Source organism: Lithobates pipiens, unplaced genomic scaffold (assembly GCF_037356315.1).
Source record: "Lithobates pipiens isolate NorthernLeopardFrog02 unplaced genomic scaffold, aLitPip1_a1.2 Scaffold_27, whole genome shotgun sequence".
In the NCBI taxonomy this organism is placed as follows: domain Eukaryota; kingdom Metazoa; phylum Chordata; class Amphibia; order Anura; family Ranidae; genus Lithobates; species Lithobates pipiens.
In genome coordinates, this window is record NW_027507788.1 from 13,220,239 (window position 1) to 13,239,844 (window position 19,606).

Sequence of the window (19,606 nt, forward strand, 5' to 3'; positions counted from 1 at the left end):
CACACATGTCCCCAAAATATACATGTCCCCAAATAATAAAAGCACATGTCCCTAATAATAAAAACATGTCCCCCACATATGTCCCACTAAAATCACATGTCCCAATGATTATCTGCACACATATGTACGTGATCACCTGCACACATATGTACATGATCATTTGCGTACATATGTCCGTGATCACACAAACCAATTATTATACACTTAACGGAATTTTTTTTACCAAAAACATGTAGCAGAATACATTTTGGCTTAAATTTATGGCAAAATTTGATTTTATTGGATTTCTTTTCAAATAGAAAAAAGAAAATATAGTTTTTTTTCCAAATTTCCGCTATTTTTGCGCTTATATCGCAAAAAAAAAACAGAGTCGTGAATAAATAACACCAAAATAAAGCTCTATTTGTGCGAACAAAATGATAACAATTTCATTTGGGTACAGTGTAGCATGACCGCGCAATTGTCACTGAAAGCGCTAGAGCGCTGAAAGCTGAAAATTGGGCTGGGAAGGAAGGGGGTGAAAGTGCCCTGTATTGTAGTGGTTAAGGAAAGAACCTCTTTTTGAGATTTGGTGTTTACAAGTTAAAAACAGTTTTGTTTTTTTTTTGCTAGAAAATTACTTAGATTCTCCAAACATTATACAGTGCCTTGCAAAAGTATCCCCCCCCCCCCCCCCCAGGCTTTTTACCTATTTAGTTACATTACAGCCTTTAGTTCAATGTTTTTGCAACGTAAACATCCCTTGTAATAGAAAAAAAGCATGACAGGTCCTCTTAAATATGATATCTGGGGTCAAAAAGACCTCAGAGCTTATGTTTACACTAAAATGCAATAAAAAAAAAAAAAAAACTAACAAAAAATGTATTTTCATTTGAAAAAAAAAGTCCCTTTAAGCCCTTGTACACACGGTCAGAGATTCCGACGGAATGTGTCCTATCGGACTGTTTTGTCGGATAATCCGACTGTGTGTGGTCTCCATCGGACTGTTTCCATCGGAGTATCCGACAGACCAAGTTTTCCAACTTGTCCGTAAAATTTTCCAACATAATGCTCCGATCGGACATACTCCGATCACGTGTAGCTAACTCCGACGGACAAAGTGCCACGCATGCTCAGATCAAATTCCTAGACCAAAGTTATTGGCTACTAGCCTGAACGTAGTCCCGTCGTAACGAAATAACGTCATCACGTTATGTACAATCGGATTTTCTGACAACTTTGTCCGACCGTGTGTATGCAACACAAGTTTCGGACAAAATCCGTCGGACAAAATCAGTCGGACAAAATCTGTCGGACAAAATCCAACGGATTTGGTTGTCAGAATGTCTGACCGTGTGTACAAGGGCTAAGAGCTATGGGTGGAAGGTTGACGTCACTTCCATCCTGCAATGATATGGAGACAGTGGGGGCCATCTTCTCCTCACTCGTCTCCATGCCAAGCTAGGGAGCAGAAGCGATTGAAGGGCACCGGAGAGTGGCGGGTGAGGGGGTCCTGTCCCGCCGCCAATAAAAGTGATCTTGCAGTGAATCCACACAGAGACCACTTTCGTCTTGAAGCGGACCGCCCGCTGAAGAAGAGGATACCAGGGTTATGGCAGCTAGCTGCTGCCATAACAACGATATTCCTCCTCAAAGTAGCGACGTAAAGTGGTTAATGGCATCCCGGTCTTAGTCTGTAGGGTTCAATATTGAGTTGGCCCGCCCTTTGCAGCTATAACAGCTTCAACTCTTCTGGGAAGGCCGTCCACAAGGTTTAGGAGTGTGTCTATGGGAATGTTTGACCATTCTTCCAGAAGCGCATTTGTGAGGTCAGGCACTGATGTTGAATGGTAAGACCTGGCTCGCAGTCTCTGCTCTAATTCATCCCACAGGTGTTCTACCGGGTTGAGGTCAGGACTCTGTTCCTCAACCCCAAACTGGCTCATCCATGTCTTTATGGACTTATGGATCCAAATAATTTTGTGGAGGGGGGATCATGGTGTGGGGGTTGTTTTTCAGGAGTTGGGTTTGGCCCCTTAGTTCCAGTGAAGGGAACTCTTAAGGCGTCAGCATACCAAGACATTTTGGACAATTTCATGCTCCCAACTTTGTGGGAACAGTTTGGGATTGGCCCCTTCTTGTTCCAACAGGACTGTGCACCAGTGCACAAAGCAAGGTCCATAGAGACATGGATGAGCCAGTTTGGGGAGGAGGAACTTGACTGGCCTGCACTGAGTCCTGACTTCAAACCGATAGAACACCTTTGGCCGCGTACACACGCGCGGACTGTTTGCCCAACCTTGTTCGTCAAACAGTTTGGGCAAACAGTCCGCTCAAAATTTGCATGAGCGGACTTGCCCACACACGAGCGGACTGTTTGACGAACAAGGTTGGGCAAACAGTTCGCTCAACTTTTGAAATGAACGGACTCGCCTACGTAAGGAGGAGGCAAATCCACCCATTTCGAGCGCGTGTACAGGTAGGCAGGGCCCGCGAAGGAGACGTCGCGGGCTCCGCCGCCTGGAATGGGCTTAAAAGGGAACCCCAACGCCGAAAAAAATCGGCGTGGGGGTTCCCCCCAAGTCCACACCAGACCCTTGTCCGAGCACGCTACCCGGCCGGCCAGGAAAGGGGGGCGAGCGAGCGCGCCCCCCCTCCTGAGCCGTACCAGGCCGCGTGCCCTCAACATGGGGGGGTGCCTTGGGGAAGGGGGGGCCGCGCGGCCCCCCCACCCCAAAGCACCTTGTCCCCATGTTGATGAGGACAAGGGCCTCTTCCCGACAACCCTGGCCGTTGGTTGTCGGGGTCTGCGGGCGGGGGGCTTATCGGAATCCGGGAGCCCCCTTTAAGAAGGGGGCCCCCGGATACCGGCCCCCCACCCTATGTGAATGAGTATGGGGTACAATGTACCCCTACCCATTCACCTGTGAAATAAAGTACAAATAAAAACACAACACAGGGGAAAAAAATATTTTATTGCACAGCCGGGGGTCTTCCGTCTTCGGGGGTCTTCTCGCCGGACTCCTCCGCTATGTGTGTGTAGCTCTTTTGCTAGCGGAGGAGTCCGGCTTTCTTCCTCCCCGCCGCCGGCCTCTTCTCCCGACTTCGGGGGTCTTGTCCCCCTCTTCGGTTCTTCTGCCGGGCCACCGCGCCTGGTCCGGTGGCCCGGTCTTCTGTCGCCGTCTTCCGTTCTTCTGTCGCCGCCTTCGGTTCTTCTGCCGGGCCACCGCGCCTTCTTGTAGCTCTTTTACAGGCGGTGGCCCGGTCTTCTGTCGCCGCTGTCGTCGCCGCCGCCGCCGCCTTCCGTTCTTGTTCTTCTTCTTGTTCTTCTTGTTCTTCTCCTGGAGATGTTGACTCGACGAGCTCTCCGGCCGGAATGCCAGGGACGTGCTCTGCTGCCACTTATATAGTGACAATGGGGCGGGGTCACATGGTATATGTCACATGGGTTGGTCACATGGGTTGATGTCACATGGGGACTATGACATCGTAAGGGGGCGGGGTCACCATGTGACCAACCCATGTGACATATACCATGTGACCCCGCCCCATTGTCACTATATAAGTGACCGCACAGCGCGGCTCTGGCATTCCGGCCGGAGGGAGCGACGTGTCAACATCTCCTGGAGAAGAACAAGAAGAACAAGAAGAAGAACACGAACGGAAGTCGGTGGCGACAGAAGACCGGGCCACCGCCTGTAAAAGAGCTACAAGAAGGCGCGGTGGCCCGGCAGAAGAACCGAAGGCGGCGACAGAAGAACGGAAGACGGCGACAGAAGACCGGGCCACCGGACCAGGCGCGGTGGCCCGGCAGAAGAACCGAAGAGGGGGACAAGACCCCCGAAGTCGGGAGAAGAGGCCGGCGGCGGGGAGGAAGAAAGCCGGACTCCTCCGCTAGCAAAAGAGCTACACACACATAGCGGAGGAGTCCGGCGAGAAGACCCCCGAAGACGGAAGACCCCCGGCTGTGCAATAAAATATTTTTTTCCCCTGTGTTGTGTTTTTATTTGTACTTTATTTCACAGGTGAATGGGTAGGGGTACATTGTACCCCATACTCATTCACATAGGGTGGGGGGCCGGTATCCGGGGGCCCCCTTCTTAAAGGGGGCTCCCGGATTCCGATAAGCCCCCCGCCCGCAGACCCCGACAACCAACGGCCAGGGTTGTCGGGAAGAGGCCCTTGTCCTCATCAACATGGGGACAAGGTGCTTTGGGGTGGGGGGGCCGCGCGGCCCCCCCTTCCCCAAGGCACCCCCCATGTTGAGGGCACGCGGCCTGGTACGGCTCAGGAGGGGGGGCGTGCTCGCTCGCCCCCCTTTCCTAGCCGGCCGGGTAGCGTGCTCGGACAAGGGTCTGGTGTGGACTTGGGGGGAACCCCCACGCCGATTTTTTTCGGCGTTGGGGTTCCCCTTTAAGCCCATTCCAGGCGGCGGAGCCCGCGACGTCTCCTTCGCGGGCCCCGCCTACCTGTACACGCGCTCGAAATGGGCGGACTTTCCGAGCGGGAACAGTCCGCTCATTTCGAAAGTACAGCGGACAGGCCCACACACGGGCGGACTGTTCGCTCAAACACAGTTTCAGCGGACAGTTTTTCGGAATTTCCGAAAGACTTTGTCCGTCCAACTGTCCGCTGAAACTGTCCGCTGAAAGCCCACACACGAGCGGACTGTCCGCCCAAACACTGTTCAGCGGACAAGGTTGGGCGAACAGTCCGCCCGTGTGTACGCGGCCTTTGGCATAAATTAGAGTGGAGACTGCGAGCCAGGCCCTCTCACCCAATATCAGTGCCTGTCCTCACAAATGCTCTTCCCAGAAGAGTTGAAGCTGTTATAGCTGCAAAGGGTGGGCCAACTCAATATTGAACCCTACGGACTAAGACTGGGATGCCATTAAAGTTCATGTGTGCGTATAAAGGCAGATGTCCCAGTATTTTTTGTAATATAGTGTATGTCTAGAATTTCAGCCTAGATTTGTATACATTTCCGGAGGATTGTCCTCCCCTACCAACTGTTGCTTGTTCTTGGATTCCACATGGTCGTTTCCATGCTTCAACTTGTTATGTCATACATTGAATACTTACTGCATTATTGCCAATACTGGACTGTACTGGAATCTCTCTTTAATTAAATATTTGAACAAGGAAAATGAAATACAATTTAGTTTAAATAATAAAATTATATTATGTTTATATATTATGTTATGTTTTTGTTTTTTTTGCCTTTGAGTGGGACCCTAAAAGTCTGGCTTATCTTTTTGTTGGAGATTCTTCTTCATTTACAGATGTGGTACCCCATACACCAGCCTTTATATTATATACACTGTATATAAAATGCCTTAAACAGTTGTAACAGGTGTCCCCACCAAGACCTTGAAATTGACCTTGAGCTCTAGTTCTGGTGATAACCATGAAGATCAGGATTTTCCGTCATTTCAAACTTACTGCCTTTTAGTTTAAACTTGCTGACTTGTTAATTTGAAGAGTTTGCTAGTTTGAACTTACTGAACTCACTACCTATTTGCCAGCAGCAGAAAGACAATGTAAAAGGCAGTAAAAAGATAAAGTCAAGACTAACTTCAACTGTAAAACTACAGCAAATGCATTTTTCATCAATTTTATTTCAATTGTTGTAAAACAATAAAAACAAATAGGAATGCTCCAAACTGTGGCCTATAGGGTCCAGATTTGGTTACTTTTATCCAGCCCTTGGGGCACTATTTCACCCACTGATACCAGCAATGGGGCATAATTCACCCCCCCCCCCCCACTGACCCCAATGAAGGAGCACTATTCCTCCCAATGAAAGCAATACTTTTTGTCACACCGTATTTGCACAGTGGTCTTACAAGCGCACTTTTTTAGGGGGAAAAAATTCTCTTTTTTTAATAAAAAAATAAGACACCAGTAAAGGTAGCTCAATTTGTTTTCATATTTTGTAAAAGATGATGTTATGACGAGTAAATTGATACTAAACATGTCACGCTTCAAAGTTGCGCCCTCTCGCGGAATGGCGTCAAATTTTCACCCCCAAAAATCTCCATGGGCGACATTTAAACAATTCTACAGGTTGCATTTTTTGAGTTACAGAGGAGGTCTAGGGCTAGAATTACTGCTCTCGCTCTACCGATCGCGGAGATACCTCACATGTGTGGTTTGAATACCGTTTTCATATGCGGGTGCTACTCGCGTATGCGTTCACTTCAGAGCGCGAGCTTGGCAGGACGGGGCGTGTTAACATTTTTTTCTTCTTTATTTTACCTTTTATTTTAAATGTTTATACTTTTTTTATTTTTTTTATTTTGTCACTTTTGTTCATAACAGATGAACTATCTTTTTTTTTTTCAAATGACAATTACATTCCTTGTAATAGAAAAAAAAGCATGACAGGACCTCTTAAATATGAGATCTGGGGGGTCAAAAAGTCCTCAGATCTCATATTTACACTAAAATGCAATAAAAAAAGAAAATTAATTGTCATTTGAAAAAAAAAAAAAAAGGAATGTCCTTTTAAGAGCTATGGGCGAAAGTGACGTTTGATACAGTAAACTGATTTTAAGTCTAGCTGATATCTATTCTATGTCTCAGAGCAGGCGGAGAGCAAAATTGCATATGGGGGGGGGGGGCCCAAGAAAATTTTTGCCCAGGGTCCAATCAATATTAAAGACGGCCCTGAGTACAGGTTTTAGTCAAGAATATCCCTGTATTTAGCACCATCCATCTTACCCTCAACTCAGACCGGTTTCCCAGTCCCGACTGCTGAAAAACATCCCCACAGCATGATGCTACCCCCACCATGTTTCACGGTGGGGATGGTGTTCTTTATGTGATGTGATGTGTTGGGTTTTCTCCAGACATTGCGTTTTCTTTGATGGCCAAAAAGCTACCTTTTTGGTCTCATCAGATCAGAGCACCTTCCTCCATATATTTTGGGAGTCTCCCACATGCCTTTTTGCAAACTCAAAACGTGCCATTTTGTTTTTTGCTGAAAGGAATGTCTTTCTTCTGGCCATTCTGCCATAAAGCCCAACTCTATGGAGCGTACGGCTTATTGTCGTCCTATGTACAGATACTCCAGTCTCTGCTGTGGAGCTCTGCAGCTCCTCCAGGGTTACCTTAGGTCTCTGTGCTGCCTCTCTGATTAATGCCCTTCTTGCCCGGTCCATGAGTTTTGGTGTGCGCCCGTCTCTTGGCAGGTTTGCTGTTGTGCCATGTTCTTTCCATTTGGTTATGATAGATTTGATGATGCTCCTAGGGATGATCAAAGATTTGGATATTTTTTATATAACCTAACCCTGACTTGTACTTCTCAACAACATTGTCCCTTACTTGTTTGGGGAGTTCCTTGGTCTTCATGGCAGTGTTTGGTTAGTGGTGCCTCTTGCTTAGGTGTTGCAGCCTCTGGGGCCTTTCAAAAAGTTGTGTATATGTAATGACAGATCATGTGACACTTAGCCCTTGTACACACGGTCGAAGATTCCAACAGAATGTGTCCTATCGGACCGTTTTGTCGGAATATTCCGACTGTGTGTGGTCTGCATCGGACTGTTTCCGTCGGAATATCCGACGGACCAAGTTTTCCAATTTGCCGGTAAAATTTTCCAACAAAATGCTCTGATCAGACATACTCCAATCATGTGTAGCCTACTCCGACGGACAAAGTGCCACGCATGCTCAGATCAAATTCCTAGACCAAAGCTATTGGCTACTAGCCTTAACGTAGTCCCGTCGTAACGAAATAACGTCATCACGTTATGTACAATCGGATTTTCCGACAACTTTGTCCAACCATGTGTATGCAACATCACTTCCGGATCTCTTCCGGAATTAATCCGTTGGAATAACTCAGACGGATTTGGTTGTCGGAATCTCCGACCGTGTGTACGGGGGCTAAGATTGCACACAGGTGGACATCATTTCACTAATTATGTGACTTCTGAAGGTAATTGGTGGCACCAGAGCTTTTTATGGTCTTCATAACAAAGGTGGGTGAATACATACGCACATGCCAATTATCCGTTTTTAATTCTGAAAAATTGTTTTATGTATACATTTTTCTAATTTTACTTCACCAACTTAGACTATTGTGTTTTGACCCATCACATATAATTCAGATAAAAAAAAAAACCCATTGAACTAAAGGCTGTAATGTAACAAAATAGGTAAAAAGCCAAGGGGGGAGGGGTGTTGAATAATCTGAAAAAAAGTTTATTTGAAACATGTCATTAGCAGGTGATAGATAACCCTCACATGTCAGAAAAGAAAAAAAAGCCCAGAAATTAAAACAGTTTATTGCTTTTGTGATGCAACTTGAATCTTGTAATGTTTATCCTCTAGGTGGGAGGTGAAGGTCTGTTATAAACTAGAGTTGAAAGGTAAAATCTTATTTGTATTTCTTTTCTCTTCTTGGTATTACCTGTTAGTTTAATATACTTACGGTCTCATGCATATATTTTATATGCTGATGTGCTTTACAATGTTTGGTGGATGTTTAACTAATGTGATTTACAATGCTTAACGTAACGCATACAGCTAAAATGCAGATTGCACATGTTTTACCTGCCGGAGGATTTGTATTTCTGTTCATCCAGTTCTAAGAATTACACAGCCCAGCCAGAGCATAGCCAGACTGTCACGCACCTGATTGAGGCCGAGTTGAGGAGAGGGCTGGCCTTGCACCTCTTGTCCTGTTTCCCCAGGGTATAACAGGGCACAGAGTGGCACAGGTGCCTGTAGGAGGTCTGTTTCAGAATGTCTTGATAGCAGATGTGGAGCTGAATAGACTTGTGCACAACGGAAAATTTTGTTTAGTTTCGGTTCATTCATTTGTAAAATACATAATTTAGTTCTGTTATATTCGTTATGTTACGTTAATACGTTTTTCGGATAATTCGTTATTATTCGTAGAGTGTCGAATTCATTCGTTTGTATTCGTTGAAATTCGCTATTTATGTAGGTATAGACATTTGTGATAATGATTTGTAGTTTGGAAAGTCGTTTGTTTATTGAATCTTTTAACACACGCAATGACAACGTCTCTTCTCCTCGGCTCAAATACAATACAACACTCTTCTAACTCAGTTCTCAGGAATGCACTTTGCCAGTAATCCAACCTCCGGCACAAAATTAATCAGCTGATTGGACTATAAGATTTACTTTGAGCTGACCTTTTGTTTCATTAGATCTTCATTCGAATTCATTCGTTATATTTATTTCGTATTCGTTGTAATTCGTTATTTTTTATTGGCATCGTTATGAATCCGAATGTCCGAAAGATGCAAAATTCGGCCGAATTTTGAGTCATTACGAAACGAATTGCACAAGCCTAGAGCTGAAGCAGACCAGCTGGCAGCAGGCAGAATCTGGATCCCCGATACAAAGGCAGACAGGCAGTAGTTGCCAACAACCGGGCAGCAGGAGTACAGAGTCAAGAACCAGGAGCAGAATCAGAGCCAGGCCAAGGTCGCAAGGTCAGCGTCAGGTGAGCAGAAGAATTACCAGAACACCAGGCAGGAAGCAGGGTCAGGTCACAAGCCGGAGTCAGCAACAGAAGTTAAGGAACAAGCAGGAACAGCGAACCAGGTCAAGATTTGGATTAACACAGGATCAGGTCACTAGCAGAAAGAACTGAAGACCACTCAGTAATGATCTTGAGTCCTGTAAAGCTTTAACCCCGGTGGGTGTTGGCACCTTAGGGGGGTTTTACATGCCGGGAGGGAGGCCGAGCTTAAGATCATGTGACCACCGTAAATGGGTGTCATGGTGGTCACATGATCAAACATCTCCCAATCGCAAGCAGTGATCGGGGGTTTTCCGTCGGGCGCCGGTAACTGTGCCGGGAGCCCTATCGGCTCAGTGCTGTGTGCACTAACGCACCAAATATGCGGCTGCTCTGTGCCAAGGCGCAGCTGGCGAGAGACTACATATTTGCGTACGGCCAGAGCCAAGGAGTTAAATAAGCCACTGGACACCAAAGTCCATCAAAGAAGCACGCTCATAATGCTGTGTACAGTTCTATGGACTTTTCTGCATGCATAGGTATTCCTTTGAGCAGAGGCATCCCTTTAAACATGAGCATTTCTTTGAGCATGGTCTTGAGCATGGCTTCCTTGACACAGACTGGTGACCTGATTGTTCTCTACTGAAGTTGAACCGTGTAAGTGGTTTTAAAGGCTCAGGGTTTATTTACCTTCATGCATTCTATGCATAAAGGCAAAAGGCCTTCTGTATGCAGAAGTCCCACCAGCCGCCCCCAATACTCACCAGAGCTCCCTCTCGATTCGACAATGTGCATGAGAGCTGAGCTTCTCCTGGGTCTGGCATTCCTCCTTGGCTGAGACAGCAGAGTGAGCCATTGGCTCCTGCTCCTGCCAATCACAGCCAGCGAAAAATGTGGGAAATGTGCAGCGCTAATGAATGACCAATATCAAAAATATAAATTTGACATATAAAAAATATTAACATTTAGAGAGATAACTATAAATACATTGTAACATGTATTCAATGAAGAAAATGTGACATATAATTATAATTAATGAAAAAATAGTGTCCGTATAATCATAAGGGACCATAAAGAGTCCTAGAGTGTTCTAAATATGTGACAGTCACTAAAATCTTGAATGTGCATCAAGGAAATATTGTGAATAACATAAAGAATCCACCACCAAAAGCAGCAGTCGCTTACCGGAGAGATCAAACTCGTACAGGTATACACCTAATGAGTCAATCAAGCTTTATGAAATAACCAAACGTATGGAAACAACCTCCAGACCAATATTCCAGGGTAGTAGATTCAGCAGGTTAAATATACACGGGCAAATCAGCCCAACCATGAGGATAAAAGAGAAGAAAGAAGGGGGCACATAGCGTAATACCGTGAGGGACATTTATTTAGGTAAACATAAGAATTAGTCTTACATTTTCAAGGTAAAAACAAGCGCTTCAAAAGAGGACAGTGACAATGGTATCAGCATGACAAACTGACGCGTTTCGCCTCAACAGGCATCATCTGGGGATGTTTTGTTTATAAAATCACAGCCAGCGAGCCCATAAGGAGGCTTCTGTCCAAAATGGGCCCTAGTATATGAATAGGGACCCTGGATTGTGAGCTCCTTGAGGGTAGGGGCCGATGTGAGTGTGCAATGTACAGGGATAGGGACAATTGTAGACACTCCCTCAGGTTGAACTGGATGGACTGGTGTCTTTATTCAACCTTACAAACTATGAAACTAAATATGAAACTATGAGAGATCGGGGGGTGGGGGGGGCAGGGGCTGATCCGAGCCGAACCTCCGTGGGTCTTACGGAAGCATAGCGTGGGGCTCTGGAGCGAACTTGCACCAGTGCCCCCAGAGCAAGCAGCTTGCTAACGGGGGCGCTTGCTGAAGAGGAGAAGCCAGGGGTGACAGAGCAAGTAAGTATGACATGTTTGTCATTTAAAAAAATAAAGAAAAATAACCTTTAATGTTTCTTGAAGGTTGGTCACCTTTCTGCCCCCAGCCTCTGAAGGAGGAAAACAGACCTATGAGAGCATATCTCTGTTTTATTTACATGGGTTGTTGAGTAGGACTGGGTTTAAGTACCATTTTGAGTTCTTACTGCTTTTCAGGACCCATTCTGTCCTTACCACACACATCAAGCCTTAGCTCATATTTCTGCTACTGTGATATTGTTGTTTTAGTATTGTAGTGTCCTTCACACCCTAGTAGGCTTATCAAAATCTCTGTAAGGAAGGGTCACTTAGGCTTAAGCCTCGTACACACAATCGGACTTTCCGACGGGAAATGTTTCGATGACAGGCTGTTGGCGGTAAATCGGACCATGTGTATGGTCCATGGGACAATTTTTGTTGGATTTTCTGTGGACAAATGTTGGATGGCAAGTTTTAAAATTTTCCGCGGACAAACGTCTGTTGTCGGATTTTCCAAGCGTCTGTACACAAGTCCGTCGGAACAAAAGTCCAATATACAAACACGCATGCTTGGAAGCAAGGACGAGCTGGAAGCGGTCGGTCTTGTAAACTTGCATTCGTAATGGAGAATTAACGTTCATGACGTGGAAAATTATGAAATCTCGAAATTCAGCGCACAATTCTCTTCTTCTGTAATGGGATAATAATGAAGCTGCTTTGCTGGTGATACTGATGGAGTTATTGCAAACTAATTTTAAAAGCTTTTTTTTCTAGTGATATCAAGAATGATATTATTATGTTTTTTTTTTTTTTTTTTTTTATTTGGGCAAGTTACCACAACACTATTATCCCGTAGTTTTTAAGATCAAAGATACAAATATATTGGTGTCCCTTGCCAGTTTTACATTGTATTTTTTTAAATGTAACTGCCTACTTCCAAACTGTCATTTGAAGTAAAACACACAGCCAAGTATTATTCTCCACAATTTTTTTATTGTGCATTAAAAAAAAGGGAAACAAATAAAATTGGACATGCTATCTGCCAATAGAACTTAACTGAAAATTGCATTCTATGCATCCAAAATGATAGAAAATGTACCAAATCAAATCATTATTAAACTAAAAAGATAATGTCAAAGCAATAACTCCAAGTCCAATAATAAATAACACGTTATCTCCTCTGATTCCGCAACATGTCTGGTTGACGAATGGCCGTTCAGAAACGAACTGAAAAGCGCAAAATTAAAAGCGCAAAATTAAAAGCGTGAATCAACACTCACCAAACTTCTACTAACAAACGAAATTAGCAGTAGCAGCTAAAGAGCTGAAAAACATTGTAGTATGTCACTACATTCGTATTTGTTGGCCGACAATTCCTTGCCGTTTGTAAGCAAGACAAGTTTGGGCCAACACCCTTCGGACAAAAGTCCACGGTTTAGTTGGCCAACAATCCAATCGTGTGTACGAGTAGACATATGTGTTTAGTTCCGTACGAATGGAAAATTCTTATGAATTTCCGTAAATTCGAACATTTGGGAGGATCCAAAATACGAATTGCCATGCTTCCGAATTTTGTACGAAATATTAAATTTCGTTTATGAATTTCGGAAATGTGACTGGTGTTTTGTTGACCAATCAGAGGTTTTCTTCTGCTGCTGAGTGAGGGTTGGGAAAATTACCTTTTTTAATATGGGAGTGGGAGACTAGGTAGTCGATGGGAGATTCAGAATCGGACAAAATAAGAATTTTCAATAAAAAATTACAATTATTTGTTATGATGAAACCCAGGAAGTCATCACAGCACAGGGATGGTGGGGTCCCTCATAATGAGCCCAGCACAGGGATGATGGGAGCCCCTCATAATGAGCACAGCACAGGGATGGTGGGAGCCCCTCATAATGAGCACAGTACAGGGATGGTGGGAGCCCCTCATAATGGGCACAGCACAGGGATGGTGGGAGCCCCTCATAATGGGCACAGCACAGGGATGGTGGGAGCCCCTCATAATGGGCACAGCACAGGGATGGTGGGAGCCCCTCATAATGAACCCAGCACAGGGATGGTGGGAGCCCCTCATAATGAGCACAGCACAAGGATGGTGGGAGCCCCTCATAATGGGCACAGCACAGGGATGGTGGGAGCCCCTCATAATGAGCACAGCAGGGGTACAGCCCCAGGAGGAAGTCAGCACAGCACAGGGATGGTGGGAGCCCCTCATAATGATAAATTCATCATAACGAACATTCGTAATTGTTACGAAAAGTTAACGAACCTAACGAAAATTCATATTTCCTATGAATCAAAATTGAATTTCGGACACAAATTACGAAATATGAATTAACGGCTAATATGAAACGGAACAAAACAAAACAAATTTATTGACGGAGCACATGTCTATGTCTATGAGGCTTAATGGTCGTGCAAGTGATGAATTTGTTCTTACACAGTTGTAGTGAGGTTGCCTATGGTGGAAACTTTTCTCAAAGGAGGTCATTGGTGGCAGTAAGGACTAACCTTGAAACAAAATCTCATTCGCTCCACACAAAAACCTGAGCGATATATTTTGCATGGGTTTACCATGTAATTTACTAATAACTTAAATTGCAAAGATGCATCTCTATTTTATGAATAATTATATTTGACCACAGAGTCATGTTAAATATTTGTGGAAGTAGATTAAGTGTTGTTTTTTGTTCTTTCTTAAGATTGAAACATTGCCGTGCTTTGATGGGATTCTAAGATTACAGATGGAACTGCACATATTACCTACATTTCTTGTTATCCTCTTAGGTATGTTAATCTTTTTTATTTTTATTTTTAAACTATTTACTACGCTACATAAACTCAGCCAGATTCCATATACCAGAGTCTGTGAAAGAAAGAAAGAGATTTGGGGCAGTAGCTGTAGAACCAATCATTAGACATGTGCATTCGTTTTTGTCCGAATGCATTTTTGTCCAAATTTCGGGTATTTTCTTATTGTTTTAATAAACGATAACGAACTTGCAGAATTCGAAAACCGAAAGATCCAACATAAACAAATGCTTTATTTTTGTTTTTGTTGTGACAACAGTTCGATATAGATAGGAGATTCGACATGACGCTTACAATAGCGATCTGTGTCCATCGAACCTGTGGTCGAATGTGCCTAACCTTAGCTCTATTAGTCTAAGATTATTCTACATAGAAAGAAAAGATTCAACATAGAGAGAAAAGATTTGACATTATAGAGACATTAGCAAAAAAGGTTGAATGTGCCTAACCTATTAGTCCAAGATTATTCAACATAGAAAGAAAATATTCGACCTAAAGATTTGACGAAGCAGTCGCCGCGAGCGGACATTTATGGTCAAATGCTCCGCCCATAGGCTATAGAAGAATTCTAATGTTGGTTGACTAGTAATAATAATTAATACATATAATTATTACTAGTGACATACGACATTAGAATTCTACTATAGCTTGTAGGCGGAACATTCGACCGTAAATGTACGATTGCGGCGTCGTACAGTTTAGCTGCTCCGTTGAATCTTCTTAGAACATTTGACAGATACCTTAAGCCTTCAACGACAGATTCGACCTTAATTATTTCGGCTTTTCGGACGAATGCATTTTTTTTTACGAAACAAAATAAATAAAAATAAATTTTGTGAGTAACTAAATAAATTAAATATTCGGACGAAAACGAAAATTCCTAAACGAAATATTTCAGTGTGCACATGTCTACCAATCATGGAGGTAGGTTGTTTTGTTTGGACCATGTAAAAGTTTTCAGTATCCCTTAAATCCATAAAGGAGAATCGGGAGAAACCCTCCTTACCACCTGCTAGACGTAAGTGTGAAATATAAAATGCTTTTTTAAGAATTAACAAAAAAAAAACAAGAAAAAAATAAAGACAGCTTTTTGTTCTGAACACAATAAAAAAAAAAATTGAATCCATTGAAAATTTACAAAAAATATTTAAAGAAAAACTAATCATACCTTGTTTATTCCCCCGAAACCTGTTTCAGGGGGCAGAGTCAATCTCCGGGGAGGGTTGCTTTGATTGAACAATGCCTAAGTAACACCTTAACTCCATTAAAGTAGGAAATTCTACTTAAGTCTGAGATGTTGCTTGGTCATTAAAACCTGGAAGCCACCCTAAAAGCATAAAAGCATTTTAGTCTGTTCTTAGCCCCTGTACACACGGTCGGGGATTTCGACAACCAAATCCGTCGGATTTTGTCCGAAACTGTTGCATACACACAGTCGGATTAAGTTGTCAAAAAATCCGATCTTTCAGAACGTGATGACGTAATTTCGTTACGATGGGACTACATTGAGGCTAGTAGCCAATAGCTTTGATGTAGGAATTTGATCTGAGCATGCGTGGCACTTGGTCCGATCAAAATTCTCTACACATGATCAGACTATGTCCGATCGAACCAGTTGGTCGGGAAATATTTCCAACATGTTGGAAAATTGGATCCGACGGATATTCCGACGGAATCAGTCCGATGCATACCACACACAGTCGGATTATCCGAGGACACGGTCCGATAGGACACATTCCGACGGATTCTCCGACCGTGTGTACAAGGGCTAACACTGTTTCACCTGTAGTATTTTGAAGCAGCGAAGGAAAAATGGGTCAGCCAAAAGAGATATTTTGGATTTGCTACACTGAGAAATTCAAATTAACGTTTGCAGAGACCAAACTTAAGGATATCACATTTTAGCAAATGTTCTTTTTATTTTATTAATTTAATGAACTGTAGAAAATAAAAACATAAAATCTGGTATGTGCAAACATTTTGAAACCCTTCCATGAATTAAATATTCTCTTTGCTTGAGATCAATCCATTGACTTAGATTAACTTTTCGGTCTGCTGAGCTTGCTTTTTCTTAAAAAATGTATTTCAAGTCTACAGGATTCTACTGCTCTGTTTTTCTAAAGAGTTAAAATGAATATAGGTAAATAAAGAAAACCTAAGGAATTCATTTATTCCAGTTGAAATGTATCTAGAAAATTGGTGCCAGCAAAATCAAATCTATAAACATTAATTTAGTGTGTCAAAAACAGTTTGACGAATAACACATTTTCCAAAAACGAACACATGAATAACCCTAGACCAAGGATATGCAATTAGCGGACCTCCAGCTGTTGCAGAACTACAAGTCCCATGAGGCATAGCAAGACTCTAACAGCGACAAGCATGACACCCAGAGGTAGAGCATGATGGGACTTGTAGTTTTGCAACAGCTGGAGGTCCGCTAATTGCAGATCCCTGCCCTAGACCATGGTTCTTAAAAAAATAGCAATTATAGCTGAAAAAAACGTTCCTTTTATAAAGGAATTCATTAGAAAAAGGCTGAAGGTTCTTGAAATAAATGTTTTCTTAATTGTTTTTAATTATTTTGTTTAGTTGAGCACGAGGTATTTTGAACCGGTACTCCACTCTCTCACTCAACACTATTTTTAATCGTTATGCTGCTAGCATTGGTAAATACATAGAAAAGTATAGCATATTTACTTTTTTTAAACCTTTTTTTTTTTTACATTTCTTCAGTTGCTTCCTGGTTCCCATGGCTAGGCAAATTATGTCATACAACCCAGGAGTTTTCTGGAGGAGGGGAGGGGTTTTCTTAGCTAAGCACACCTTCCTGCATGTACGCCTGAGCTTAGGGCAGATGGATTCCTGGAAGTAAATGCTACATGAATCCAGAAATGTTGGGGGTTACTTCAAAGCAACATTAAGAATGGAGACATGGGAGAATGGATGAGTTTGCTCTGAATTTTAAAAATGAATTAAACAGCATTTTTTGGTTTGTGCTGTATAGCTGCAGCTTGGTTCCATTTTAAACAGGAAAAATCATTTGTAAAAATGTCATAATTTTTTTTTTCTCATTTTAAGTTCTAGGTGTTTCTTCTGGTCAAACAACTTCGGAATCTGGAGGTAAGACTTTATGAGAAACAAGAAGCCAACTAATAATGAACCACAAAAACATATTATAGAATTGCAAACAACTCAAAAAAATTCAAACTAAAATTCTATGAATCAAAAATGTTTATTTTAATAATAAATATTTTTAAAAAATTGTGTATTTTTTTTTCTTTTTTTGGTTTGCATTGATCAATATGAGGAAACAAATCACTGGGAAAATGATGAAATGTGATATTATCAATTTTGTTAATGCTGACTTATGAAATAAAAAGTGTTTAAATTTGGTTCCATTTTAAACAGAAAAAATCATTTGGAAAAATGTCACAATTTTTTTTTTTACCTCATTTTAAGTTCTAGGTGTTTCTTCTGGTCAAACAACTTCGGAATCTGGAGGTAAGACTTTATGAGAAACAAGAAGCCAACTAATAATGAACCACAAAAACATATTATAGAATTGCAAACAACTAAAAAAAATTCAAACTAAAATTCTATGAATCCAAAATGTTTATTTTAATAATAAATAGTTAAAAAAAAATTGTGTATTTTTTTTTCTTCTTTTGGTTTGCATTGATCAATATGAGGAATAAAATCACTGGGAAAATGATGAAATGTGATATTATCAATTTTGTTAATGCTGACTTATGAAATAAAAAGTGTTTTCAAATTTACTGTACAGTACTTCTTTAAATTTTATGTCTTACTGTGAAACATTAAATATCCTGCTATAAATAATAATGTTTTTTTTTTTCCAATAAGATTGCTATTTTAATGAGACTCTGGATATGAAAATAATTGATATTTTTCTTTGACATCAGATCTCCTCTATCCTTATGGATCCACAATTGACACATCCAGTCCAAAGTCAGACGATGGAGGCTCTTTAATTAATTCTTCCAGGGACATTCCACTTTTTGGGAGACTCTACTCCTCTCTATATGTAAGAGTACTATTAGTTTTTTTTTTAATAAAATATTTTTAAATTAGGTTCTGTAACCTTAGGCACACATACTTTTAATTTAGAGATGTCTCCTTATCCTTATTAAAATATATGTAGACCTAATTGATAAAATGTCATATAAGCCTTAAAGTGATTGTAAGGGTTCGTCTTTTTTTTTTTTTTTTTTAAATAACAAACAAACATATCATACTTACCTCCAGTGTGCAGCTTGTTTTGCACAGAGTGGCCCCCGATCCTCATCTTCTGGGGTTCCCCAGCGGCTCCTCCCCACATCAGATAACCCCCTAGGAGAAACACTCTCCTGAGGGGATTACCTTACGGGCGCGCACCCAAGTCCAGCATTTGGCGTCCATAGGCACCGAATGTATGACTCAGCCCCGGAGCCCATGGCTGTTCTGCTATCAATCTATCCAATCAAGAGCCGAGAACTCCGGGCAGAGAGACAGCGCGTCCCCGCCGGGTCAAGTTCCAGGACTCAGGTAAGTAAAACGGGGGGCGGTCACTGCCAGGTGTTTTTTCATCTTAATGCATAGGATGCATTAAGGTGAAAAAACACAAAGGTTTACAATCCCTTTACCATGGTCAAGTCCTTTCAAAGTGTATTTTCGAGCTTTTCAAATGTGCAGCATTTTGTTCAAATCTGGTGGACCCACCATGGAGGTCCTTGTTTTGCCACTTCCTGGTATAGGGTGACAACACTCTTGGGTTGATTTATTAATACTGAAGAGTACAAATCGGGTGCAGCTATGCATGGTAGCCAATCAGCTTCTAATGGCGCGTACACACGATCGGAATTTTGGTCGGAAAAAGCTCTGATGGTTTTCCCGATGGGATTCCGCTCAAGCTGTCTTGCCTACACACGGTCACACTAAATTCCGACTGTCAAGAACGCGGTGACGTACAACACGTACGACGGGACTAGAAAAAGCAAGTACAATAGCCAGTAGCCAATAGTTTCCATCTTGTAGTTGAATCTGAGCACGCCTGAGTTTTTGCGCGTTGGAATTGCATACACACAATCAGAATTTCCGACGGAAAAATTGAGAACCTGCTCTCAACTTTTTGCTGACGGGAATTCGGCCAGCTAAATTCTGATGGTGCATACACACGGTCACATTTTCTGATGAAAAGCTCTTATCGGCCTTTTGCTGGCCGAAATTCCGAACGTGTGTACTCAGCATAACTTGAGCTTGTTCAGACAAAAAAAAAAAACTGGAAGCTGATGGTTGAAAAGAGCCGGAGACTACAAGAGATTAGCAGCACTGAGATGCAACGAAGAATGAAGACTAATATTTTAAAAAAAAATGTGGCCATGGTTTATTATACACATTGCTCCA

At 42.4% G+C, this 19,606-nt stretch overlaps 1 protein-coding gene across 12 annotated transcripts in view; it reads left to right on the plus strand.

Annotated features, from left to right (window-relative positions):
• Positions 1 to 19,606, plus strand: part of LOC143933542 (uncharacterized) — a 297,764-nt gene that overhangs the window by 2,316 nt on the left and 275,842 nt on the right. For 9 of the 12 annotated variants that reach the window (XM_077456458.1, XM_077456465.1, XM_077456466.1 and 6 more), the window contains exons 2-6: positions 8,314 to 8,351; positions 14,092 to 14,176; positions 17,282 to 17,323; positions 17,663 to 17,704; positions 18,127 to 18,248. In XM_077456458.1, the coding sequence (XP_077312584.1) occupies positions 14,134 to 14,176; positions 17,282 to 17,323; positions 17,663 to 17,704; positions 18,127 to 18,248 (249 nt within the window). In that variant the 5' untranslated portion in view covers positions 8,314 to 8,351; positions 14,092 to 14,133. The remainder of the gene's footprint in view (positions 1 to 8,313; positions 8,352 to 14,091; positions 14,177 to 17,281; positions 17,324 to 17,662; positions 17,705 to 18,126; positions 18,249 to 19,606) is intronic. The other 3 variants (XM_077456460.1, XM_077456462.1, XM_077456461.1) reach the window with 3 other exon arrangements.